Raw genomic sequence first — 27,368 nt, 5'->3', positions numbered from 1 at the left:
CTTCTCATGAGCAAGCCCCCAAAGCCAAATACCAGCCTCTCAGAACATGTAACAAAGACCTGATTGGCTCAGAGCCTGAAGGCATGAAACCTATATGACTCAGCACAGCTGTCAATCATCAGGGGTCAAAGGAGATTAATCCCTCAGATCCTCACAATTTAGCCTGAGCCTGGGAAACTGAACTCCAAAAAGAAAACTACAAAAATCCCACTTTGCTTATGCTCACAAGGGTCCAGCCCCACAAGCGAGGAGGGGACTGAGGGAAAAGACTCCTGACAGTTCTCCGCCCTTCACCCCATGGGTAACAAAAAGGAGAAGGGGGCTTCTTTCTGGGATGAGTGCTTTCCCTCCCTCACCTGTTCCTTTCTGGGGGGCTAAGCCAAATTGTTCTTTAGCCCAGAATATTCATTCCCCAGTCAAATGTGGGCACTTTGGCAATTTGGACTCATTGATGGTTCATGTACAATCTTTGACTTAGAGCTTGAAGGGGCCCGGAGTTATTTTGCTCTTCCCACTTCGCCCTGACCCTGGCCTTCCCCGCCCAGCCTGCCTGACAGGGCTCCCTCTCTTTCCCACCTCCAGGAGAAGGAAGAGGGAAGGTACCAGGAGCAGCTGCAAAATGAGGAGAAGGAACAGGAGCTTCTGCAGCAGAAGGATGAGGCCCCAGGGATCTGGGAGCAGCAGCTAGTCCTTGACTGGTTTCAGGCTGAGTGGTGAGGGCCTCCCCACTTGCCATGCCTTCCCCACCTCTGTGTGTGTGTTTTGTTTGTGTGTGTTTGTGTGTGTGTGTGTGTGTGTGTGTGTGTGTGTGTGTGAGAGAGAGAGAGAGAGAGAGAGAAGACTATGTGTGTGAGAGAGACTGTGAGTGTGTGAGTGTGAGGGTATGTGTGAGAGAGGGGCTGTGAGATAGTGAATGTGTGTGAGCAGGATTGGGTGTGTACGTGACTGAGAGAGACTGAGTGTGAATGAGATCCCAGCAGACTCCCGGGGGCTTTGCCAAACTCTGCTTGGACGGGGGGCTTGATAGGGATGTTCTGGACTACGGTGAGATCTAGGCCTGTGTCTTGGCTGTATCTTTTACTCTCAGTATGGCCTTATGCCCATCCCTTCCCTCCTCTAAGACTCAGTTTCTTTTCCTGAAAACAGGGTGATAATTGAACTCTGTCTTGAAGTTCACGGGGTCATGGTGGGCCCTGGTCCATAGTTGCCCACCATTTTGGGGGGATCCTGAGCTTGTGGTTGTGTTGGTGGCAGGGCAGGGTCTTGGAAATGATGGATTTTCAGATCAGGGAGCAGTTGGTGTCACAGAGGATCTGCACGATTCCCCAAACCGATGCTATTCTGCTGCATTCTTCCTTCACCATTCTGGGCCCAGTTCACCGTCTTCCCTTGGACAGGCCATCTCTCCTTTGTTCTTTGACCACAAGTAAGAGCCTTGATCCCTCACACTCAGTCTAGAGCAGATGCTAAGTTAAGGCCTTTCTCCTTCATTTGTATATGTACCCATTGGGGTGACAGTCTACCTGTATGGGATAATCAGGGCAGGATGTATTCTTTGCCTACTTTGTTTTCCAGTGTGGGCAGCTAGGCTGAGTCTCCTTCACTTTTTTAAGGTCTCACAACTGTTTTGAGAGGTATACATTTGCAGGTATTAACCCCATCTTGTGGAAAAGGAAACTGAGGCTTAGGCTTTTTATGAGACTTGATTATTAGATGATTAGTAATTGTTGGCAGAAGGATTCAAGTCCAAGGAAGTGTTTATTTTTATTTATGTATTTTAAAAATAAGTTTCATTATTGTCTTTGACAGATATGCTTCCTTTCCTCCACCCATTGAATTGAAAGGAAAGATAAGCTACACCAACCCCATTTGGGCAGCATTGTGGGAACAAGAGGGATTGCTATGACTGTTTAGTCTGTTGTCCTTTCCTTAGGCTTTTGAGCTGACACCATTCTGTCATCGTGCCTGAACTCCTGGGACTTCTCTCAGTGCCAGGTCATCGGAGTCTTCCCAGGTCTTCCTGAATGTCTCATTGGTCATTTCTTGCTGCATGGGAACATTCTGTCACACTCGCAGATCACATTTTGATCAGCCCTCCCCCAGTCGTCTTGTTCCCTCTGTGGTAGAGATACTTCCACTGTGTCTGTGTGGTTCCAGCCTCTCCCCCTTGTAACTGTGGCCTCTCGTTGTGTCTGAGAGCCCTTTCTACTTCCTCAGGTAGCACAGAAAGACCTGAGAAGTTAAAGAATTAAAAAAGCCTAGAGAACTCACTAAATCTTTTCTATTTTTTTTCCATCTGTTTGATGTTCTAGTTCCAGCCTTAGATGCTTGCAGGATGATGCACTTACTTGGGCTCTCCAGCCACATCCCATATATGCTTGTTTTCATGCTGTTTTCTGAGGTATCCCTGCTCCTAATTAACCTTCCACCCTGGTTCTGCATGAGACTTTACAGATCACTTTGTATTTTTACCTGGCGTCTCTTCACTTGATGAGGAGATCAAGTGTGGACTCTTGGGTTCCTTTTACAGCAAGACTTCTGTAGGAAAATGCTGATCTTGTCCACTTTGCACTTTTTCCAAGTGGCTGGCTTATTTAAGTGAGAATTGCTTCAATTTTGTCCCATCTCTTCTAGTTAAAATTTTTCTTAGTTGGCATTATTCTTGACCTTTACTGGAACAAGTGAGTCTGACTGTACCCAGATGGCAGAGGCATCTCCAGGCGTGTTACACACGTCAATCAATAACCACTTGTTTTCTTGACCTTCTGTGTTTCTCTTGAGTCCTGTGTTTTCTATTAAGCGTTAATTTTTTTCCCCCTCTGTAGGATTGTTATACTCATTTTTAAGCCAATCTCTTGACTGATTCTTTGGCTCATTAAGGAGACCCTGTAGCATTCTGTAGCTACAATCCTTTTAACATTTTGGACTGTTAGAAGTCAGAGGTCAAGGTGGACAGCTATAAGGAAAGAGGAGGGATGGGGTCAAGACAGGTTGTGTGCCCTTGCTTCATACCTACTCATTTAACTTGCATCATCTTTAACATGTGGACCCATCTACATTGGGTGGGGCAGTTTCAACACTAAGTTCCCTTCCTCTGATGAAATTCCTGGTCCAGATATGAAATTGCTTCCCTATACTTGCATGTATATTTATGCATCTCTTACACTAATCATTTCTTTTGGTTTCATAACTCTTTACACTCAGTCTAATTTGATCTCTGAACGATCTCTATAAGGTCTTCCAAGTGCATCAGTTGGGAGCCTGAGCCATGGCACCTATTCTGAGAACTATACAGGGAGGGATGTTCTGTTGGGAAGCAGTGCTGGTTCCCAGCTCCTTCATCAGTGTCTCAGGTTGGAATAAGTGGTGAAATGTATGTGGTGCTGGAGAGAGAAAGGAGGGCTTAGGCACTTATATGCCACCTTTCCTCTGGCAGAAGAATGTTTGGGAATGTCCTTGGAAAAGATAGAACAGAAAATACATTTCAATTCATTGAGCACTTATTAAGTCCCTGCTATGTAGAAGACACTTGGTATAGGGGTACCCAGACAGAAACAAACCAGGCCCTGCCCTCTAGGCCTGTGTCTTGGCTGCAACAGCAGTAAGTGGTGTGTTAAGCCCTGGGGATAGTGGCAGATGGTGCTGTGGGGTGGGCTTTGGGTCAAGGTCAGCTCTCTGCCCCATCCCCTCTTCCTGCTGGTGACTTGACGAGGTTGGGCTCTTGGTTTTCAGGGATCAGCAAGAGAAGGCGAGATTATTGAAGGAACAACAGGAGAAGAAGGAGAAGGTGAGGCACTGAGTGGGACCTAGAGTGGCCTCGGTCTCCTCATCTGTGCACTGACGGGTCCTAGGTTGTGACTACAGCTGTGCCCCTTCTCCCCATGGCCCGTTCTAAGGCTACTGCCGCTGGCCACTCAGGCTTTTTCTGGGAACGGGACAGGAGGTGGAGGGCAGCACCTTGGGTGAGTTTCCAGGGCTCACACCTATACTTTGTTGGTTCCAGGAGGAGTGTCAGCACCAGGAGCAGGAGAAACAGAAGCTGCAGGAGGAGGCCATGGACACTGCAGCTGCTGCCTGGGTCAGTAACATGTTCTCGCGTATGTGAGTGTGTGGGTATATTTACAAATTTGTTTATTTATTTTTAGTTTTCAGCATTCACTTCTATAAGATTTTGAGTTCCAAATTTTCTCCCTATCTCTCCCCTCCTCTCACCCCAAGACAGCATGCACTTTGCTGTAGGCTCTACACATACATTCATATTAAACCTATTTTCAGTATTAGTCATGTTGTAAAGAAGAAATAGAACCAAAGGGAGAAACTATGAGAAGGAAGAAACAAAACAAAACAACAAGAGAAAAGGAGAGCAAATAATATGCTTCCAACTCCATTCAGCCTCCCAAGTTCTTTCTCTAGATGTGGATAACATTTCATAATGTTCTATTTCTCTTCTTTAGTCATAAAATTTCTCCATTCTCCCAAAGTCTGACAGGTAGACTATTCCTTTCTGTCCCAATTTGCTCATTGTATCAACCTCTATATCAACATCATGTATGCGTTTTGATTTTGCTTTCCTATATGTTGTACGATGTTGGTCTATGGCTGTTCTCATCATGCTATTTTGCAGTTTTTCCAGCAGATTTTGTCAAACAGTGAGTTCTTATCTCAGAAGCTGGGGTCTTTAGGTTTATAAAACAGTAAATTACTATAATCATTGACTACTGTGTCTTGTGTATCTAACCTATTCCACTGGTCCACCTATTCCACCTATGTGTATCTAACCTATTTCGCTGGCTATTTATTAGCCAGTAAGAAGTAATTTTGATGATTGCTGTTTTACAATACAATTTAAGATCTGGTATGGCTAGGTGACCTTCTCTTGCATTTTGTGTCATTAATGACTTTGACATTCTGGACCTTTTGTTCTTTCCGATGACTTTTAATATTATTTGTTTTAGCTCTATAACCTTTTTTTGTAGTTAGATTGGAATGGCACTGAATAAGCAAATTAATTTAGGCAGAATTGTAATTTTTATTGTATTACCTCCTCCTCCTCAGGAGCAACTGATATTTTTCCAATTATTTAGATCTGACTATTTGTGTGAAAAATATTTTGTAATTGTGTTCTTACAGTTCTTGGGTATGTTTTGGGAGGTAGACTCACAAATATGTTATAATATCCACGTTAACTTTAACTGGAATTTCTCTGTCTCTTGCTGTTGGGCTTTGTTAGTAATGTATAGAAATGCTGATAGTTTATATGGGTTTATTTTATATCCTGCCACTTTGCTAATTTTGTTTATTATTTCGAGTAGCTTTCAAGTATTTTGTTATTTCAAGTAGTTTTTTACTTGATTCTCTAGGATTCTGTAAGTATATCATCATATCATCTGCAAAAAGTGATAACTTAGTTTCTTCTTTGCCTATTCTAATTCCTTCAATTTCTTTTTCTTCTCTTATTGCTAAAGCAGTATTGAATAACGTATTGAATAGCAGTGATGATAATGGACATCCTTGTTTAACTTCTGATTTTATTGGAAATGCTTCTACCTTATCCCCATTACATATAATGCTTGCTTATGGTTTTAGGTAGATGCTACTTATCATTTTAAGGAAGTCTCCATGTATTCCTATTTTCTCAGTTGTTTTTAATAGGAATGGGTGTTGTATTTTCTCAAGAGCTTTTTCAGCATCTACTGAGATATTTATATGGTTTCTGTTAGTTTTGCTCTTGATATGGTCAATTATGCTGATAGTTTTCCTAATATGGAGCCAGCCCTGCATTCCTGACATAAATCGTACCTGGTCACAGTGTATTGTCCTCATGATGGGTTGCAGTAATCTTTTGGCTAATCTTTTATTTAAAATTTTTCATGTATATTCACTAGGGAAATGAGTCTATAATTTTCTTTTTTTAATGTTTATTTATTTATTTTTAGTTTTCAACATTCATTTCCACAAAATTTTGAGTTCCAAATGTTCTCCCCATCTCTCCCCTCCCACACCCCAAAACGCTGAGCATTCTGATTGCCCCTTCCCCAATCTACCTTCCCTCCTAACATCCCTCCCTTCCCTTATCCCCATCTTCTCTCTTGTCTTGTAGGGCAGGATAAATGTCTATACCCCATTACATTTATTTCTTATTTCCCAGTTGTACACAAAAGCAATTCTCAACATTTGTTTCTAAAACTTTGAGTTCCAACTTCTCTTCCTCCCTCCCTCCTCACCCATCCCCACTGAGAAGGCCAGCAATTCAATATAGGCTAGATATGTGTAGTTTTACAAATGACTTCCGTAATAGTCATGTTGTGTAATACTAACTATATTTCCCTCTATCCTATCCTGCCCCCATTTCTTCTACTCTCTCTTTTGACCTAGTCCTTCCCCAAGAGTGTTTGCTTGTGATTGGACCTTCCTCCCATTTGCCCTCCCTTCCATCATCCCCTTCCACTCTCTTTATCCCCTTCTCCCCTACTTTCCTGTTGTGTATGATGAGCTTTCATCCCAAATTGAGTGTGCATGTCATTCCTTCCTTGAGGCAAATGTTATGAGAGTAACCTTCACTTTATCCCTCACACTTACCCCCTTTCCCCCTCCATTGCAAAAGCTTTTTCTTGCCTCTTTTATGAGAGATAATTTGCCCCATTCCATTTCTCCCTTTCTCCTCCCAATATATTCCTCTCTCACCCCTTAATTTTATTTTTTTAGATATGATCCCTTCCCATTCAATTCACCCTGTGTTCTCCATATATATACATATGTATCTATATATGTCTATAAATAGATATATACGTGTATGTGTGTGTGTATGTGTATAATCCCTCCAACTACCCCAATTTTGAGAAAAATCTCAAGGGTTACAAATATCATCTTTCTATGTAGGAATGTCAACAGTTCAACTTTAGTAAGTCCCTTATGACTTCTCTTTGCTGTTTACCTTTTCATGCTTCTCTTGATTCTTGTGTTTGAAAGTCAAATTTTCTATTCAGTTGTGGTCTTTTCATCAAGAATGCTTGAAAGTCCTCTATATCGCTGAATGCCCACTTTTTCCCCTGAAGTATTATACTCAGTTTTCCTGGGTAGGTGACTTCTAGTTTTAATCCCTGTTCCTTTGACTTCTGGAATATCATAATCCAAGCACTTCGGTCCCTTAATGTAGAAACTGCAGGATCCTGTGTTATCCTGATTGTATTTCCACAGTACTCTAATTATTTCTTTCTGGCTGCTTGTAATATTTTCTCCTTGACCTGGGAACTCTGGAATTTGGCTGCAATATTCCTAGGCATTTCTCTTTTTGGATCTCTTTCAGGAGGTGATCAGTGGATTCATTCAATATTTATTTTGCCCTCTGGTTCTAGAATATCAGGGCAGTTTTCCTTGATAATATCTTGGAAGATAAAGTCTAAGGTCTTTTTCTGATCATGGTTTTCAGGGAGTCCCATAATTTTTAAATTGTCTCTCCTGGATCTATTTTCTAGGTCAGTTGTTTTTCCAATGAGGTATTTCACATTATCTTCTATTTTTTCATTCTTTTGGTTTCTCATAAAGTCATTAGCTTTGATCTGCTCCATTCTCATTTGTAAAGAACTATTTTCTTCAGTGAGCTTTTGAACCTATTTTCCCATTGGCTAATTCTGCTTTTTAAAGCATTGTTCTCCTCACTGGCTCTTTGGACCTCTTTTGCCAATTGAATTAGCCTATTTTTAAAGGTGTTATTTTCTTCAGCATTTTTTGGGGTCTCCTTTAGCAAACTGTTGACTCGCTTTTCATGATTTTCTTGTGTACTCTCACTTATCTTCCCAATTTTTCCTTCCACCTCTCTCACTTGATTTTCAAAATCTTTTTTGAGCTCTTCCATGGCCTGAGACCGTTGCATATTTATTTTGGAGGCCTCTGATGGTAAACATTGTTCTTCCCTATCTGAAAGGATGGAAGGAAGTACCTGTTCACCAAGAAAGCCACCTTCTGTAGTCTTATTTTTTCCCCTTTTTTGGAAATTTTCCCAGCCAGTTACTTGAATTTTGAGTCCTTTGTCAAGAGGAGGGTATATTCTGGGGACCTGTAAGTTCTCAGTTCCTTGAAGGTGGCACAATCAAGGGAGAGGAGTTTACTCTCTGGCCTGCTAGCAGCTGAGGTTCAAATCAGCTGCTCAATTTCCCCAGGGCCTTTAGGCTGAGACCTCCAGAAAGGGACGCTGCTGCTGCTGCCACCACCATGACCACCATTGCCACCTGGGGCTGGGGCCAGGCGGGACCTTGCTCTCCTCCCGCCCTTAGGAAAAGCCCTCTCACTGACCCCTGAAGCTCTATTTGACCTTTTTGAGTTGAGGGATCTGGAAATCTCCACTGCTACTATAGGGACCCCGCCCCTGTGACTTGCTTTTGTCCCACTGCTCCAGGTGCTGTGCTACCAAGCCCGCACTACACACTATCCCACGTCAGGTGTGACTGACCTGTCCCTTCAACCTTCCAGGTCACCCTGGGCTGGAAATGTCTTTCACTCTGTCATTCTAGGGCACTAGAAAGTGCTCTAGAGTTTGGTGAGACTAACTTTTTACAGGTATTTTATGGGCTGTGGGGGAAGAGTTAGAATATGAGTGTCTTTCTACTGTGCCATCTTGGCTCTGCCCCTCTATAATTTTCCTTCCCTGTTTTGTCTCTTCTCGGTTTATGTATCAGCCCCATCTTTGCATTATAAAAAGAATCTTGTAGGACGCCTTCTTCACTTATTTTCCCAAGTAGTCTATATTGTATTGGAATTAGTAGGTCTTTAAATGTTTGATAGAATTCACTTGTAAATCCATCTGGCTCTGTATTTTTTCCTAAGGAGTTAATTGGTGGTTTTTTCAGTTTCTTTTTCTGAAATGGAGTTATTGAAGTATTTTATTTCCTCTTCTTTTAATTTGGTCAATTTATATTTTTGTAAATATTCATCCATTTCACTAAGATTGTCAAATTTATGGGCATACAGCTGAGCAAAGTAATTTCTAATTATTGTTTTAATTTCCTCTTTATTGGAGGTGAGTTCATCCGTTTCATTTTTGATATTGATAATTTGGTTTTCTTCTTTCTTTTTTAAAATCATCTTGACCAAAGGTTTATCAATTTTATTGTTTTTTTCATAAAACCATCTCAATTTTATTTATTAGTTCAATAGTTTTCTTAATTTCAGTTTTATTACTCTCTCCTTTGGTTTTCAGTATTTCTAATATGGTATTTATTTGGAGATTTTCAGTTTGTTCTTTTTGTGACTTTTTCAGTTGCATGACCAATTAATTGATCTCCTCTTTCTCTATTTTATTCATGTAAGCATGAAGAGATGTAAAACTTCCCTGAAGAACTGTTTTCCATTTAACCTGAAGATAACAAGGTTCAAAAGGAAAACTTCAAATGAAAATCTCACCAAAGTTGAAGGAGAATGTTGAGGCAACGCAGTTACATGAGAGCCTTGCTAGAAAACACAGTGTGCAGTTGAATGTTGCACACCAAAAAAGAAAAAAACTACAAAAAAGTCATCTTAATGAGGACTCCAAGAATATGAACACTCTGGCATCATCAATGACTGATGATGACCTCCAAGGTGAAAATAATCCAAATAACACTCAAATAAATTCAGGTAAATCTGTTTATAATGTTTTGCCTGAAACAGAAAAAACGCCAGATGTCAAGACCGAAGAATATAACGTTGCCTTTGAGGACTGCTTTAGCTGCATCCCAGAAATCTTGGGTCAATGCATTACATCTGAAATATGCTATATTGTTAAATCATCAATGAGAAATACATCCACAAAAATGCTATATTGCTGTCCTAAAAGAGCACCTAAAGGTGTGAGAAATGAACTAGTGGATAAAGAGAGACTAAAAACTAGGGGAAGAATGAACACTGCTGAAAGCATAATCATGCAGTGGAGAGAGGATGTGAAGGGACCAAGGGCTCAGAAAACAAATTGCTCTGTCACCATTGGTGGGAAAAATAAGGGATTTCTGGGAAGCTCTCCATCAACAGAGAAAGGCAGGTTAGAGGCTCCATGTCTTGTATCAGAAATATGCTGTGTTATAAAAACATCACCACAAATAAGATGCACAGAGGTGCCAGGTAGTGCACCCAAAGGAATGTGTGAAGATATGGTTAAGAAGCAAGTGGATAAGGAGAAATTAAAAACTCAGGTGATGGTGGACACAATGGAAGGGACAAGCAACCAGTGGAGGGAGGAGGTGATGCAGTCGAGGGTTGAAGTAGAGATGGTTTCACTGGCAAGGTTTCATGTATTACATCTGAAATATGCTGTATTGTTAAAGAATCACATCTATGAAAATGTTTTGTCACCCTTCTAAAAGAGTGTCTAAACATATACTGAGAAAAAAAACATCATACTGAAACATATCATACAGAACATGTCAGTTCTGGCTGAGGTTTTCATTGCTATTCAAGATTAGCATAAGAAGAGAAGTCTGAATGTATCTGACTGGAATGAGTGGCAGTGATCCTGGTTCAGATTCTCAATGAGAAGTATTTTTGTTGCTGTGCTAGATATATTTCTTTCTGGATTCAGATGTTTTGTTTTTAAAGTTTTGATCTTTTCCTTTTGGTCTCTTAAATAACCTTCTCTTTGGCATGCTGTCACAGGATGTCATTTGCTTTGAAAAGGAAAACTCAATTTATGTGTAGCTGAAATTGGAAGGTGAGATGACTGTGCGCCAAACCAAAAGTTGTTTACTTATGGAGTCAGCACTTGTTAGTTACGTAAAGTTCTTTGTTTTTGGTATCTGCTTAATAAATATATTAAGTGATTTTTCAAAAAAAAAAACCCAACAAGCTGTATTCACTGCATCCCATAAGTTTTGGTAGGTTGTCTCATTGGTGTCCTTCCCTTGAATAAAGTTATTAATTGTTTCTATGATTTGTTGTTTGACTCACTCATTCTTTAAGATTAAATTATTTAATTTCCAATAAATTTTTGTTCTTTTTTTCCGTGATCCTTCCTTTTTTACATATAATTGTCACTGCATCACGACCTGAAAAAGGATTTATTGACTGTTTCTGCCTTTCAGCACTGGATTGTGAGGTGTTTATGTCCTAGTACGTGGTTAATTGTTGTGCATGTGCCATGTACCACTGAGAAAAATGTATATTCCTTTGTATCTCCATTCCGTGTTCTCCAGAGCTCTATCATATCTACCTTTTTCCAGAATTCTACTCACCTCCTTAACTTCTTTCTTGTTTATTTTGAGGTTATATTTATCAAGTTCAGAGAGGACAGGTTGAGGTACCCCACTAGTATAGTTTTGCTGCCTATTTCTTTCTGTAATTCCCTTAAGTTCTCCTTTAAGAATTCTCATGCTATACCACTTGGTCTGTATATGTTTATTAATGATATTATTTCATTGTCTATGTTGTCTTTTAGCAGGATATAATTTCCTTCCTTATCTCTTTTGATTAGATCTATTTTTGCTTTTGCTTTGTTTGAGATTAGGATTGCTACCCCTACTTTTTTTTTTTACTTCAGCTGAATCATAATATATTCTGTTGCAGCCTTTTAATTTTACCCTGTCTATATCCTCCTGTTTCAGATGTGTTTCTTGTAAACAACATATTGTAGGATTATGTTTTTTAATACATTCTGCTACCTGCCTCCATTTTATGGTAGATTATATCCCATTCACATTCAGAGATATGATTACTAGCTGTGTCTTTCTCTCCCTCATATTCCTCTCCCCCATTTATGCTTTAATTTCTCCCTTCTCTCTTCCCTTACTTAAAATTTTTACTTTTAACCACTGCCTCCCTCAGTCTTCCCTTCCTTCTATCAGCCCCTCTCCCTTTTCTTTGCCTTTCCCCCTCCTACTGCCTGTAGTGAAAGTTAGATTTCTTTACTTGACTGAGTATGTTATTCCCTCCTTGAACCAAATCTGATGAAAGTAAAGCTCAAACAATGGTCATCTCCCTCCCTTCTTTCTCTCTGCCATAATATATTTTTGTGCCTCTTTATGTGATGTTATTTACTCTTTTGTGCCTCCTCCTTTACTCTTCCTCCATTATAATCCCTTCATACCCTTTAATTACGTTTTTTATCATCACATCAGTTAATTTATACCCCCTCCTTTCATCTATATATATATATATATATATATATATATATATATATATATATATATATATATATATATATATATAATATTCCTTTTAAATGCCCTAATAAATATACAATTCTCACAAGTAACAAGTACTATTCTCTCATATAGCAATGTAAACAGTTTCCCCATATTGAATGACAAGTTTTGTTTTGTTTTTCCCCTGCTAACCTTTTTATGCCTCTCTTGAGTCTTGTATTTGAAAATCAGATTTTCTAATGAGCTCTAACCTTTTCCTCAGGAAGGTCTGGAAATCCCTTATTTCATCAAATATATACATGGAGTCTTCCCTAAGATGATAGTTATCATCTATGCCAAACCATTAGCAAGCATCACATGTAAAGGGGATAAGCTAGAAGCATTTCAAATAAGATTGGGCATGAAATAAGGACGTCCATGATCACCACTGTTTTTCAATGTGGTACTACTGTATTGACATTAACTAACAATGTTAGATTTAGCAATAAGAGAAGAAAAGAAATGAAGGAATTAGAACAGCGAAAAAGAAACAAAGCTGCCACTCTTTGCAGATGATATGATGGCATACTTAGAGAATCAAGTAAAACATTACTTGAAATAAGAAACACATTTAGCAAAATTGTGGGATATAAAGTAAACCCTCATATATCATCAGCATATATATGTATGAATGTATGTATACATGTATGTATATGTACATGTATATACATATATACATACAACTAACAAAGCCCAACAGCAAAGGATAGAAAGAGAAATTCCTTTCAAAGTTACATTACAAAGTATTTGGGAATGTACCTGCCAAAATAAACCCAGGCACTATGTGAACACAATTACAAAACACTTTTCGTGCAAAGTCAGATCTAAATAGTTGAAAAAATGTCAGTTGCTCTTGGCTAATATGAACTAATATAATAAAAATGATAATTCTACCTAAATGAAATTACTTTTTCAGTGCCATACCAATCAAACTATCTAAAATTATTTTGCAGAGCTAGAAAATATCAGAATTCATCTGGATGAACAAAAGGTCCAGAATATCATGGGAATTAATGAAAAAGAATGCTAGGGAAGGTGGCTTAGCCATACCAGACCTTAAATTTATTATAAAGCAACAATCATTAAAACTGCTTGGTACTGGCTAAGAAACAGAGTGGTTGATCAATGGAATAGATTAAATACACAAAACACTGTAGTAAATGACCATATTAATTCTAATGTTTGAAAAATCCAGAGAATCCAGCTTCTGGGAGAAGAACTCACTACTAGATGAAAACTTTGGGGAAAGCTGGAAAACAGTGTGGTAGAAACTATATATAGACCAATATCTTATACTGTATAGCAAGAGAAGGTAAAAATGGGTACATGATAAGGGGGATACCATAAGCAAATAATGATAGCATGGAATAGTTCACCTGTCATTTCTATGCAGAAGGGAAGAATTTAGGATGAAAGAAGACATAAAGAGCATTATAAAATGTAAAATAGATAATTTTTATTATTATGAAATGAAAAGAAGTTTTTTTTTGTTTTTGTTTTTTGTTTTTTCCAAACAAATTCAATGCAACCATGATTATAAGGGAAACAGAAAGTTGGGAAATGATTTTATAGCAAATTTCTCTGATAAAGGTCTCATTTCTCTAGTACATAGAGAACAGAGCCAAATTAATGAGAATGAAAGTCCTTCCCCATTGCATAAATAATTAAAGGATATGAAAAGCAAGTTTTCAGGGGAAGAAATCAAAGCTCTCTATAGTCATGTGATAAAATGTTCTAAATTGTTGTAGATTAGAGAAATGCACATTAAAACATATCTGAGGCACCAACTCACTTCTATTAGACTGACCAATATGACAGAAAAGGAAAATCATTAATGTTGGGGGGGATGTAGGAACATTGAGACACTAACGCATTGTTGTTGGAGTTGTGAACTGTTCCAACCATTCTGGACACCAATTTGAAACTATGCCCAAATATCAATTAAACCTAGTAGGTTTGTAATTAAGAGAGATCAAAAAAAGGGGGAAGGATCTACATGTACAAAAATATTCATAGAAGCTCTTTTTTTGTGGTTACAAGGAATTGGAAATTGAGGGGATGCCCATCAATTGGGGAACGGCTGAACAAGTTGGGATATATGGATATAATGGAATGTTGTTGTGGTATAAGAAATGACGAGCAGGCAGATTTCAGAAAAACCTCGAAAAATTTACATTAACTGATGCTAAGTCACATAAGTAGAGCCAGGAGAATATGAAACACAGTAAAAGTAGCATTGTAGGACTATCAACTATGAATGACTTAACTCTTCTCAGCAACACAGTGATCTAAGACAATTCCAAAAAACAGAGGAGGAAAAATGCTATTCACATCCAGAGGGAAAAAATTGATGGACTCTGAATACAGATCAAAACATACCATTTTCACTTTCTTCATGTTTTTTTCTTTGGGGCTCTTTCTTTTTCCACAATGTGACTAATATGGGAATGTGTTTTACAAGACTGTGCACATATAATCTATATTAAATTGCTTACTGTCTTAGGAAGGGGGAAAGGGAGGGAGAGGGAGAAAATTTGGAACTCAGTGTTTTAAAAATGTCTGCTAAAATTTGTCTTTACATGTAGTCTAAAAGTAAAATATTATTTAAGAAAACTCTTATGGGCACCTCCTGGCCCCCTCAGTCTGTTTTACTCCAACCCCAGCCTTCCCACATGCCATGCTCAGTGCCAGCCACACCACCATTATCCTCCTTACCAGAGCTGCCTGTCGGGGCCCGGTTGCCAGCCTGTGCCAGGATGGCTGGAATGGTCTTAGTCATGAGGCCTGTTGAATTATTTCAAGATGAGACTATCCATCTGAGGCAATCAAAGGGGCTGTTATTGGTATTGACTTGGGTACAACTAATTCCTGCATGGCAGTAGTGGAAGGGAAACAAGCAAAGGTGTTGGAAAATACTGAAGGTACCAGAAGCACTCCCTCAGTTGTAGCCTTCACAGCAGACAACGAACGCCTTGTTGGCATGCCTGCCAAACGACAGGCAGTCACCAACCCAAACAACACATTCTACGCTACCAAGAATCTCAATGGCCATCGATTTGAGGATCCTGAAGTGAAGAAAGATACTAAAAATGTTCCTTTCAAAATTATCTGTTCCTCCAATGGTGATGCCTGGGTAGAAGCCCATGGAAAGCCATATTCCCCAAGTCAGATAGGTACATTTGTGTTGATGAAGATGAAAGAGACTGCAGAAAACTACCTAGGACATTCAGCAAAAATGCCATTATTACCGTGCCTGCTTCTTTCAATGATTCTCAGAGACAGTCCACCAAAAATGCTGGGCAAATATCTGGCCTAAATGTCCCTCGAGTGATTAATGAGCCTACAGCTGCTGCCTTCGCTTATGGCTTAGACAAATCTGAAGACAAAATCATTGCTGTGTATGACTTAGGTGGTGGAACTTTTGATATTTCTGTCCTGGAGATGTCTTTGAGGTGAAATCTACCAATGAGGACACTTTCTTTGGTGGTGAAGACTTTGACCATGCTTTGCTCCAGCACATTGTGAAGGAGTTCAAGAGAGAGACAGGACTTGACCTGATCAAAGATAATATGGCTCTTCAGAGAATATGGGAGGCCTCTGAGAAGGCCAAATTTGAACTTTCTTCTTCTGTGCAGACTGACATCACTTACCATATTTGACTATGGATGCTTCTGAGCTCAATCACTTGTACATGAAGCTAACTCGAGCTTAGTTTGAGGGCATTGTCACTGCTCTCATCAGGAGGACTATTGTCCCATGCCAAAAAGCAATGCAAGATCCTGAAGTCAGCAAGAGGGACATTGGGGAATTCATCCTAGTTGGTGGCATGAGCAGAATGCCCAAGGTTCAGCAGACAGTACAAGAGCTCTTTGGTCGAGCTCCTAGGAAAGCTGTCAATCCTGATGAGGCTACAGCTATGGGAGCTGCCATTCAAGGAGGCATGTTAGCTGGTGATGTCACAGATGTGCTGCTTCTGGATGTCACTCCCCTTTCTCTGGGAACTGAGACATTAGAAGGTGTCTTCACTAAACTAATCAATAGGAACACAACTATTCCAACTAAGAAGAGTCAGGTATTTACTACAGCTGCTGATGGTCAGACACAAGTGGAAATTAAAGTGTGCCAAGGAGAGAGAAATGGCTGCAGACAACAAGCTTCTTGGACAATTTGCTTTGATTGGAATTCCACCAGCCCCACGTGGAGTTCCACAGATTGAAGTCACATTTGACATTGATGCTAATGGGAATGTACATGTTTCTGTAAAGGATAAAGGCACAGGATGTGAACAATAAATTGTGATCTACTCTTCCGGTGGATAAAGCAAAGATGACATTGAGAATATAGTTAAGAATGCAGAGAAGTATGCTGAAGAGGACAGAAGGAAGAAAGAATGTGTAGAAGCTGTCATTATGGCAGAAGGAACTATTCACGATACTGAAACAAAGATGTAAGAATTCAAAGACCAACTTCCAGGAGATGAGTGCAATAAACTAAAAGAAGAAATCTCTAGAATGAGAGAGCTCTCAGCTCGCAAAGATAGTGAAACAGAGGAAAACATCAGGCAAGCAGTATCTACTCTGCAGCAAGCATCATTAAAGCTCTTTGAAATGGCATATAAAAAGATGGCAGCTGAGAGAGAAGGATCTGGGAGTTCTACTTCTGGGGAGTAGAAGGAAGATCAGAAGGAGGGGAAGCAGTAATGTCACCAGTTGACCTTGACTGGAGTAGAAATTGGGAAAACATTTGTGAAGCTTGGGAACAAAGGGGCACAAGGACCTTTCTGAGCAGAAATGTGCAAACTTCAGTGTTACTGTGTTTTTGCAGTATTCTATATATAATTTCCTTAATGTATAAGTCTAGTGAATGTATTAGCTAATTAACATTTGACAGCTAATTCAGATAATATAGAGTTCTAAATGTTAGAAAAAAATACTATATTGCCATAAAGAATAACAAAGGGGGCCATTTCAGAGAAACATGAGAAAACTGATGCTAAGTGAAGTGAGAAGTGGAGAAGGATTTATGTAATAAAAGCAACATTATAAAGACAAACAATGTCAAGACACTAAAGAACTCTTATGAATGCAATGACCAAGTATGATTGCCGAGGACCCACGAGACTGCATATTGTGTACCTCCAGACAAAGAGGTGATGGACTAACTCAGGGTGCAGAATGAGACACATTTTCGGATGTGGCCAATAGGGAAATTTGTATGGCTTGAATATTTACTCATAGTTTTTTTTTTTTTTAATAATTGCTTAATTTTTATTTTTTTTTCATTGTAGGGAGGGAAGTGAGCTAGAAGGGAGAGAAAATAAACATTTGTTCATTGAGTAAAAGTAAAATGAAAAGCTGCATTTTTAAAGAATATAGATTCCCTGAAAACAAATAAGTAAGTGAGAAGGGGTGGATTTTGAGAAAAATCATTATGCCATCCAGTAGGTGACCTTGCTGACATACTGTTTACCAGTTGGTGGTCTCACAATGGGGTTAGGCTTTGACTCGTGGTTTCATTTAAGGGGGTCCAGGCCTTTGTAGATGACCTGACTGGATGTCTCTTGCCAGCAACTGGTGAATTGGAGGCGTGGCAGTGATGGAAAAGAAAGAAATAACAGTAGTGGGGGCTAGGTGAGACTGTACCATCTGTATATGACTGGTTTATTGATCTGAGCTTATCTGAGCAATAAACTGAGTTTATTGATCTTATATATTCTCTTATTCCCATGAGAATATTTTTAGTTTACATCTTTTATTTCCATATCTCAGTTCCTTCTGCATAACAACCTTGGGATACACAATCAGAGTCAGGATGATCTCATCCTTGCTTATCAAGACTGGGATGGTGCACCAATCCTGAGAACACCAGCCTTTACACTAGTACAAGTCTCAAGTAAAACCTGGGCAGTACTTCACATTCCGGACTCCATCAGTACTGGCCTTCTACAGTCTCTTATTCACCTGGTGATCTTTATGGGAACCTAGCATTCAAGTGGTGATCTCAGTGGGCTCTGAATCAGTGGTTTAGCTAGGGCTCTGTTATATGAGTGGGGTCTTGTGGAGTCCCTGGAACAAAAGTGGTGGTCACAGTTGGGGCCTGAGATTTCAAGTGTCACTCTCATGGGGTCAGGTGGACAAGTAGAAATCTAAATAGAGGTCTGACAATTAATTGTAAATCTCTCCATGCATGTGATGACCATGGCAGACACTACCCCTGCTTTGGGGGTCTGGCAGCTCCTGGGAGGAAGAAAGAGTGGAAGAGGCTTTGATTGGGTTTATCCTTCTAATCTCACATTCCTGGCATTGCAGTGGAAGCTGCTGGGAACTCCTCCAAGGGCATCACTGAGGAGCTAGACTCCCATGAAGATTACCAATCAGATGCCAGGGTCCCACTGAGATCTGCAGGTAGGGGCCAAGGCCCCATTAGGATCACGAAGTGGTTAGAGAAAGTATGAGGAAAACATGAAGAAAGTGGGAGAACCAAAAATAACTGCAAGAGAGAATTAGTGGGAGCAGGCACACCAAGGCTGTGTGGCCTTAGGGAACTCACTTCACCACTCTGTGCCTCAGATTTCTAATCTGCCGCATGAGAGGGGAACTGGATTCACTGTTCTCTAAGGTCCCTTTCAGTTCTGTATTCTATAGTCCTTTCCTCCTCAAACCATGTAAGTTGACCCTCCCACCTACCCTCATGGCTCCCCACCCCTAGATGAATGGAGACTACATTATTTTTATTGGTAAGGAAAGAAGGGTTCTAGGCCCCTCAATTCATCAATGGGGCCAAAAAACATCCCAGTCCTAATCTAGGTTGGTTCCAGAGTCCCCCAGTCTGTCTGGGGCATGAACAAGCAGTACATATACACTGGTTTAGATATGCTAAAGTTTATACATAAAGAAAACTGTTTGAAGGAGTCTACCCTGCAGACCTGCCCACAGAGCTGCTCCTGGGGGAACCAGGGCTGGGCAGTGAGCATAGAGTCCAAGTGAGAGTCTCTGGGAAGAGAAAATTGCCTGGGCTGATTGAAACAGTGGGAGCAGCCTTGGGGAAAGAATTGAGTTCTGCAGAGGAAGAAGGGTAGGGCAAGTCAATCCCTGTAAGTGGCAGCCCAGTCTGGTGGTACAGTAAGGGAGGAGGAAGGACTGGGAGGGCAATAAGGAGCTTCAGCTTCCAGGGCTTCAGTCCTAGAGCCATGGAATCTTCCAGTCACAGACCCCCAGAGATAGAGGGGACTGCAGATGCCTCATTCCTGCCCAGGCCTGAGCACCAATCCCCTGGACAACATTAAGGACTCACGGGCACCCAGCCAGTGCTGGAGAACTAAATGCTTTCCTCCTGGGCCAGCTTCTTCCCTGTTGGGGCAGCTGCCTCAGGGAGGGAGAGCAGTGATTTCAGCCTGATCCCCCTCCCTCCTCCCAACTACAGAGAATCCTCAGAGCCTCTCCATCATCCCTCCCCTGTGCCCACAGAGGGGGCTACAAGTGGCATCCCTGCATATCAGGGCAGCTTGTCCACAGGGATCCATCTGAGGACCTAGGGATGTCAGAGGTGGGCCTGGAACCCCAGAGAGGTCCAGTGAGTTGTCATGGTGACCCAGGTTACTAGAACCCTAGAAAGTGAGAGCGAGGATTCCAAACCAGGCCTTCTGACTCCAAACCCAATGTTCTGTCCGTTACATGGCAGCTGTCTGTCCCTTCAGGGAGTGCAGGAAGAGGCTTAAATGATGTCCAGATGTAGAGGATCTATCTACATGGGAAACCTTGGCCAGGAAGGTAACTGGAGAATGGGAAGTGGGGATGCTGGAGAGAACCTCTCCTCTCCATGAGATCAGATGTAGCCATGGTTCCCTGCAGGACCAAGGTTCAGAGGTCAATCAGGTCAGGCAGGGAGGCTGCAGGCTGAATGTCACAGGTGGGAGTAGCAGGGCTGGTTCCAGTTAGCCTGCCAGCTCAACCCTGGCTTAACGAGTGGGGCAGTGACATCGAGAGAGCTCTTAGGGGACAGTAGGGAAAGAGAATTGAATATTTAAAGATTTAAAGTGGAGGAGGTCCTTGTAGTTCATCTCAACCACAGAGAGAAGGAGGAGATTGTCAAGGGGATTCACAGAATATTTAGCAAAAAATGAGAACAATTCCATCCATGAAGTTACAAATGTGTAGGTGTACCCTTGGAGAGGGTGAGTGATATCTTTAGGCAGTAGAATTTATTGCATTTCTCATTGAGTAAGAGACACAGGAAGGTTTACTGAAAAGACAAGGGATGTGGGGCCTGAAAAGGTAGGGAATCCCTGGTCTGAAGTAGTCATCTGATCCACTGCACAGAGGAGGAGGGACACAGAGCCCAGGCTTGACTTCAAAAACTTCCTGCTACACTCAGCCCAGGCCACATACCTGGCTCTGTCACTTTCTACAGTCAAACACAATCTGATCATCTCCTCCACTTTGGCTATTCGTTCTCCTGGCACACAGTCAGTCTGTGTCTCCAGCAGGACACAAACAATGGAAGCCGCACATTTCTCCTGAGGGTAAAACCGAATGACAATTCCCAGAAAGGTCAAAATCCATAGAGAGAATCTGGTCTGGGCTTCTCCTCCCTTCTCTCTATCATCAGCAACATCTGCAGCAGCAACATCATCACCATCATCATAATCTTCCTGAAGTGATTTATTATTAATGTTTTTGTTTTCAATTTTGAGTTCCAAATTTTCTCCCTTCTTCTAGCTGCTCCTCAAGCCACTGAGTGGCAAGCAATGTGACATAATTACTAAATGTGAAACCATGTAAAACCTATTTCTATATTAGCCATATCAAAAAAAAGCAAGAAAAATTATGAAAGTGAAAAATGTACTTCAGTTTGCATTCAGAGTTCATCAGTTCTGTCTCTGGAAGAGGATAACTTATTTTCATCATGAGTCCTTTGGAATTGTCTTGATCATTTTCTAGATCAGAGAAGCTAATTTCTTCACAATTGATCATCATTACATAAATGTTTTTACTGTAGAAAATACTGTCCTATTTCTGGTCACCTCACTTTGCATGAGTTCATATAGGTCTTCCTATGTTTCTCTGAAACCATCACCCGGGTCATTTCTTATAAGACAATAGTACTCCATCACAATCATATTCCACATCTCATTCAGCCATTCTCCAGTTGAAGAGCAGTTACTCAATTTCCAATTCTATGCCACTACAAAAACAGCTGCTATAAATACTTTACACTTATAGGTACTTTTTCTTTTATCTCTTTGTGATACAGAACTGATCGTGACTGGGTCAAATGTTATACATAGTTTTATAGCCTTTTGGGCATAGGTCCAAATTGTTCTCCAGAATGGTGGGACCAGCAAACAGCTCTATGAACAATTAATTAGTGTATTTATTTTCTTTGATCCCTATGACTATTTACCATTTCTAAAAGATATGATGTGGTACCTCAGAGTTGTTTTCATTCTCATTTCTCTAAAAATTAGTGACTTAGAAATGCTTTATTTTTTTAAATTTTCTTAATTTTTTTTAAAATTTTCTTTATTTTGGGGTTTTTTTCCTTTTGCAAGCCACTTCTATACACACACACACACACACACAATTTATTTATTTTTTAGTTCTCAACATTGAATTACACAATAATTTAAATTCAAAATTTTTTCCCCACCTCTCCCCATCCCCACCACAGGAAAGCATGCATCCCATCCACCCCGTCCTCCAGTCTGTCTTCCCTTTTATTACCCACCCATAGTCCATTCTCATTTCCCTCTATTTTCCTGTAGAGCAAAAGAGATTTCTATACTCCATTGACTATATAGCTTAATTACTAGTTGCATGCTGAAACAATTTTTAAAATTCTTTCTTAAAGCTTTGAGTTCCATAGTCTCTCCTTCCCTCCCCACCCACCTTCATTGAGAAAATAAACAATTCAATACAGGTAATACATGTGTAACAATGCAAAGCACTTCCATAATATTCATGTTGTAAAAGACTAATCACATTTCCCTCTGTCCTATTCTGCCCTTCATTTATACCTTTCTCTCCCATGATCTGTTGTCCCACAATAGTGTTAGCTTCTGATTATCCCTTTCCCCAATTTGCTGTCCCTTCTATTATTTTTTCTCTCCTATCCCCTTCCCCCTTGCCTTCCTGCAGGGTAAAATAGATTTCCATATCGAATTGAACATGTGTTATTCCCTCCTTAAGCCAAATCCTGTGAGAGTAAGGCTCAGTTATTTTCTTTCACCTTCCCCTTTTCCCCTCCATTCTAGAAGCTCTTTCTTCCCTCTCGTATGTGAGATGATTTGCTACATTCCACCTTTCCCTTTCTCTTACTCCTAGTACATTTCATTCAGTGGTAAATTTTATTTTTTAGGTGTTTGCCCTTAATGTTCAGTTCACCCTGTGCCCTCTGTATATGTGTGTATGTATGTATGTATACATACATACACACACAACCACATACATATACACACATAAACATACACACATGTACATATGCTTACTTACACATATAAAATACACACACACATACACACATATATATATATATATGTATGTATATACACATAGACAGAGGGCACAGGGTGAACTGAACATTAAGGGCAAACACCTAAAAAATAAAATTTACCACTGAATGAAATGTACTAGGAGTAAGAGAAAGGGAAAGGTAGCATGTGTGTGTGTGTGTGTGTGTGTGTGTGTGTGTGTGTGTGTGTATTCCCTTTAACTACTCTAATACTGAAAAGGATTTCATGAGTTACAAATAACATCTTACTATGTAGGAATGTAAACACTTTAACTGTGATGAGTTTTCTCTTTCCTGTTTACTTTTTCATGTTTCTCTTGATTCTTGTATTTGAAAGCCAAATTTTCTATTCAGCTCTAGTCTTTTCAACAAGAATGCTTGGAAGTCCTCTATTTCATTGAAATTCCATTTTTTTCCCTGAAGTATTATACTCAGTTTTTCTGACTAGATTATTCTTGGTTTTAATCCCATCTCCTCTGACCTCTGGAATATCATATTCCAAGCCTTTGATCCCTTAGTGTAGAAGCTACTAAACCCTGTGTTATCCTCATTGTATTTCCACATTACTTGAATTTGTTACTTTCTGCTTATGATATTTTCTCCTTGACCTGATAACTCTGAAATTTGGCTACAATATTCCTAGGAGTTTTCCTTTCTGTATCTCTTTCAGGAGGTGATCAGTGACTTCTTTCCATTTCTATATTACCCTCTGGTTCTAGAATATCAGGGCAGTTTTCCTTGATAATATCTTGGAAGATAAAGTCTAAGGTCTTTTTCTGATCATGGTTTTCAGGTAGACCAATAATTTTTAAATTATATCTTCTGGATCTGTTTTCCAGGTCAGTTGTTTTTCCGATGAGATAATTCATATTGTCTTTTCTTTCATTCTTTTAGTTTTCTTTTATAATTTCTTGGTTTCTCATAAAGTCATTAACTTCCATCAGTTCCATTCTAATTTTTAAAGAACTATTTTCTTCAGTGAGCTTTTGAACTTCCTTTTCCATTTGGCTAATTCTGCTTTTTAAATCATTCTTCTCCTCATTGGCTTTTTGGAGCTCTTTTGCCATTTGGGTTAGTCTATTTTTAAAGGTGTTATTTTCTTCAACATTTTTTGTGTCTCTTTTAGCAAGTTGTTGAATTGCTTTTCATGAATTTCTTGCATAGCTCTCATTTTTCTTCCCACTTTGTCCTCCACTTCTTTTACTTAATTTTCAAAATGCTTTTTGAGCTCTTCCATGGCCTGAGAGCATATTTTTTGGAGGTTTTGGATGTAGAAGCCTTGACTTTTATGTCATCCTCTGTTGGTATGCTTTGTTCTTCTCATCCAAAATGATGGGAGAAAATACCGGTTCACTAAGAGTGTAACCTTATATAGTCTTATTTTTTTCCCTTTTGGGGGCTTTTCCCCTGCCTTTTACTTGACCTTGGGAGTCCTTTGTCAAGTGGAGGGTATACTCTAGGGACTTGTAAGTTCTCAGTTCCTCCGAGGGTGGCACAACCAAGAGAATGGAGTTTTTCTTTTCACTTGGCCCTATGCTGTGGTCCTGGGAGCAACCACAAGCATTTTTTTCTGCCCAGGATCTGTGAGTGGGGATTCTTTCACCAGAGCCTCCACCAGCTCTACTGTGCCAGTGGTCCTCCTTACTCCAGGACTGTCACTCAGAACTGAGAGCCTGATTGGCCCTTGATTCTACCATGGTCTTTAGGCAGAGGGCTCCAAAAGTGGAAGCTGCTGCCACATTGGCTGCTCCCACCCTTGGGCTGGGGCTCGGGTCGGGACTGAATACCCCCTCTCATCCAGGTGAAAGAACTTTCTTATTGATCTTTTAAGCAGCCCTTGGTGTTTGTGGGTTGAGAAATCTGGGAATCGCATTTGCTACTCGTGATTCTGTACCCTGAAGACTGCTCCAGTCCTGTCCTTGCTGCGTGGTCCCAAACTAGGCTGTGCTCCACTCCCAGCCCAGTGTGATAGACCTTTCCTGTCAGCCTTTCAGGCTGCCTTGGGCTGGAAATGTCTTTCAATCTGTTCTTTTTGTGGCTTCTCCTGCTCTAGAATTGGTGTAGAGTCATTTTTAAGGGTATTTTATGTATGGTCTATGTGGGGAGAGCTCCAGGAGATCGGTCTTTCTACTCCACCATCGTGTTTCCACCCCCTAGAACATTCTTTAACATGACTAAAGATTGCTTTGATGATTCATATCCTTTGACTATTGATCAATTAGGGAATGGCTCTTATCTTTATAAATTTGACTAAATTCCCAATATATTTGGGATAGGAGGTATTTATCAGAGAAACTTGCTGTAGAAATTTTGATATTACTTTCTTGTTTGTGGCACATTTTAATAAAATCACAGTTTCCCTGATTATCTCTTTTAATTAGGTTGATAATTGCTTTGCCTGAGGTCATGATTTATCCATTTGCCTTTTTTTACTTCAGCTCAAGCATAATAGGATTCTGCTGCAGTCCCCTTATTTTAGCTCTGTGAATGTAGTTTGGGTCAGCTGTGTTTCTTGTATACAAACATATTATTGTATTCAGGTTTCAAATCCATTATGCTATCTACTTCTCTTTCATAAGTGTGACTCATCCCTTTCAAATTTGGCAGTTATTATTAATAACTGCATATTTCTTTTCATCCCATTCTCTTCTATTATTTTCTCTTTTGGGTAAGATAGATTTCTATATAGAGCTGAGTGTATAGATATATATATATATATATACTATATATTAGTAATTGATATATATATATATAGTATATATATATATATGATATATAGTATATATATATATATATTCTTCCCTCATTTGAACTAATTCTATGGCAGTGAGGTTCAAGCATTGCCCACCAACTACCCCACATTTCCCACTTCATTTTAAAAGCTCTACCTTGTACGACTCTTTTATGTAAGGATATTTTTTTCCCATTCTATCTCTCCCTTCCCCCCTTTTTCCCAGTGTTTGTCAATTTCTCATTCCAATTTTTTTTGAGATCACCCCAACATAATCAACTCACTCCCATGGTCTCTGTCTATGTAGACCACTTCTAATTGCCCTTATGATGACAAAGATCTTAAGAGTTACATGTTTACATATGGTAATGTAATTAATTCAACCTTATTGAGTGCCTTATGATTTCTCTTTTCCGGATTATGATTTTCTGCTTCTATAGAGTAATGTGTTTAGGAATGCTGAAAAAAATTTTTCTATTTTATCAAGTGTCCCATTTCTCCCTGAATGATTATACTCAGTTTTGCTGCGTGCTTTAGTCTTCATTGTAATCCCTACTTCTTTGCCTTCCCGAATATCATATTCCATGCTCTCTGCTCCCTTTAACATGAAAGCCACTACCTCTTATGTGATCCTGACTCTAGCTCAATGATATTAGAATTGTTTCTTTGTAACTGCTTGTAATATTTTCTCTTTCACCTCAGAGCTCATTTTGTTGTCTCTTTCAAGAGTTTAATCAGTATATTTTTTTTCTGTTTCTATTTTACCTTCAGGATTTCATATAACAGGGTACTTTTCTTAGATAATTTCTTAAAATTATACCTAGGCTCCTGCTTTGATCAATGGGGTTTCAGATAGTTCAATAAGCCTTATATTATGTCTCCATCTATTTTCAAATTTATTTGATTTTCCAATGAGCTCTTTCATATTTTCTTCTATTTTTCCATTCTTTCTGAATTGTTTTATTACAGGAAGTCAATCACCCTCCACTGAAAACATGCTATGGATGGAAGGGAGAGTGTTGGCAAGCAACATCATCTTCTAGAGCCCCTATCTATGACAGTACTGAAAGCCATGGAGATTATTGAGTATACGAGCAGGAGTTGAGAGTGGAAGCTGTTGGGAAGGAAGGGATAAGGCAGAAGAAGAGAAATAGCTCACTGATGGTAATTGTTCATTTATACCAACTGTATCTCAACCTTTCTGCCAATGCTCCCATGTCTTATCATCCCTCTTGGACAGAACCCTGAAGCCCTTTTCCTTTCTGACCCTTATGCCTGCTTTCCTCCCCTTTCTTCATGGCATTGTGGGGTGGGGTAGGCCCAGAAACCCAATTCTCCAGAACAGGCTCCCTGATGTGTTCTAGGGAGTTCTGGAACTTGTCTTTTGCCCTGCCACTGGCACCCTTAGTGGCTCTGGCTTTTCCATCCAACCTGCAGACAATCTTTCCTGTATGCATTGTCATCTCCAGTTAGAGTGAGAGATCCTTGAAAGCACCGATTCTCTTTATCTACTTGTAATGGCAGCTTTTAGCATGGTTCATGGTACATAGTAAGTAAACCCTTAACCAGTGCTCATTCTTTCATTCATTCATGTACTTTTCAATAAAATTACTTGTGTTTTGAGCCTTCTGAGCCTGTGTGCTTGTCACAAAAGCTGATATTGCTGGTGGAAGTGGGAGTGGATTGTCAAGTGCTGAAGTTCCCATATTATCCGAAGGGGTGAGATTGGAGGACAGAAAACGTCAGGGACATGAGAGGTCTTTGTAAGTAAGGTAAGAGTACAGCTAATGAATCGTGTGAAAGTCCAACATTTCAGAAGCACAGGTGGTACTGGAACTGAGGAAGCCTGGCCACAAAGTCAAAATGCAAGTCCCAGGAGAATTTTGCTAATGGGAGAATGGCCAAGAATTACAAATATGTATTCCTCTTGCAGAGCCCTTGAGGGAAACTGGATAATGTATGGGAGAGAAAACAACAAGAAG

General features: G+C 39.9%; 1 protein-coding gene and 3 pseudogenes across 3 annotated transcripts in view; all 4 read left to right on the top strand.

The window, feature by feature from the left end:
• The window catches only part of LOC140516005 (uncharacterized), a 28,934-nt gene extending 19,402 nt beyond the window's left edge, over nt 1-9,532 (top strand). For 2 of the 3 annotated variants that reach the window (XM_072626914.1, XM_072626913.1), the window contains exons 11-14: nt 583-713; nt 3,733-3,787; nt 4,004-4,078; nt 9,307-9,532. In XM_072626914.1, the coding sequence (XP_072483015.1) occupies nt 583-713; nt 3,733-3,787; nt 4,004-4,078; nt 9,307-9,321 (276 nt within the window). In that variant the 3' untranslated portion in view covers nt 9,322-9,532. The remainder of the gene's footprint in view (nt 1-582; nt 714-3,732; nt 3,788-4,003; nt 4,079-9,306) is intronic. The other variant, XM_072626912.1, reaches the window with a different exon arrangement.
• Nucleotides 9,422-10,441, top strand: LOC140516007 (uncharacterized; annotated as a pseudogene).
• A 4,382-nt stretch (nt 10,442-14,823) lies between these two features.
• LOC140515781 (stress-70 protein, mitochondrial pseudogene) lies at nt 14,824-16,994 on the top strand (annotated as a pseudogene).
• A 239-nt stretch (nt 16,995-17,233) lies between these two features.
• Nucleotides 17,234-27,368, top strand: part of LOC140515780 (F-box only protein 3-like) — an 82,884-nt pseudogene continuing 72,749 nt past the window's right edge.

The sequence above is a fragment of the Notamacropus eugenii genome, chromosome X (assembly GCF_028372415.1).
Source record: "Notamacropus eugenii isolate mMacEug1 chromosome X, mMacEug1.pri_v2, whole genome shotgun sequence".
Lineage (NCBI taxonomy): Eukaryota > Metazoa > Chordata > Mammalia > Diprotodontia > Macropodidae > Notamacropus > Notamacropus eugenii.
Note: the sequence above shows the minus strand (reverse complement) of the source record. Positions and strands in the feature narration are given on the sequence as shown.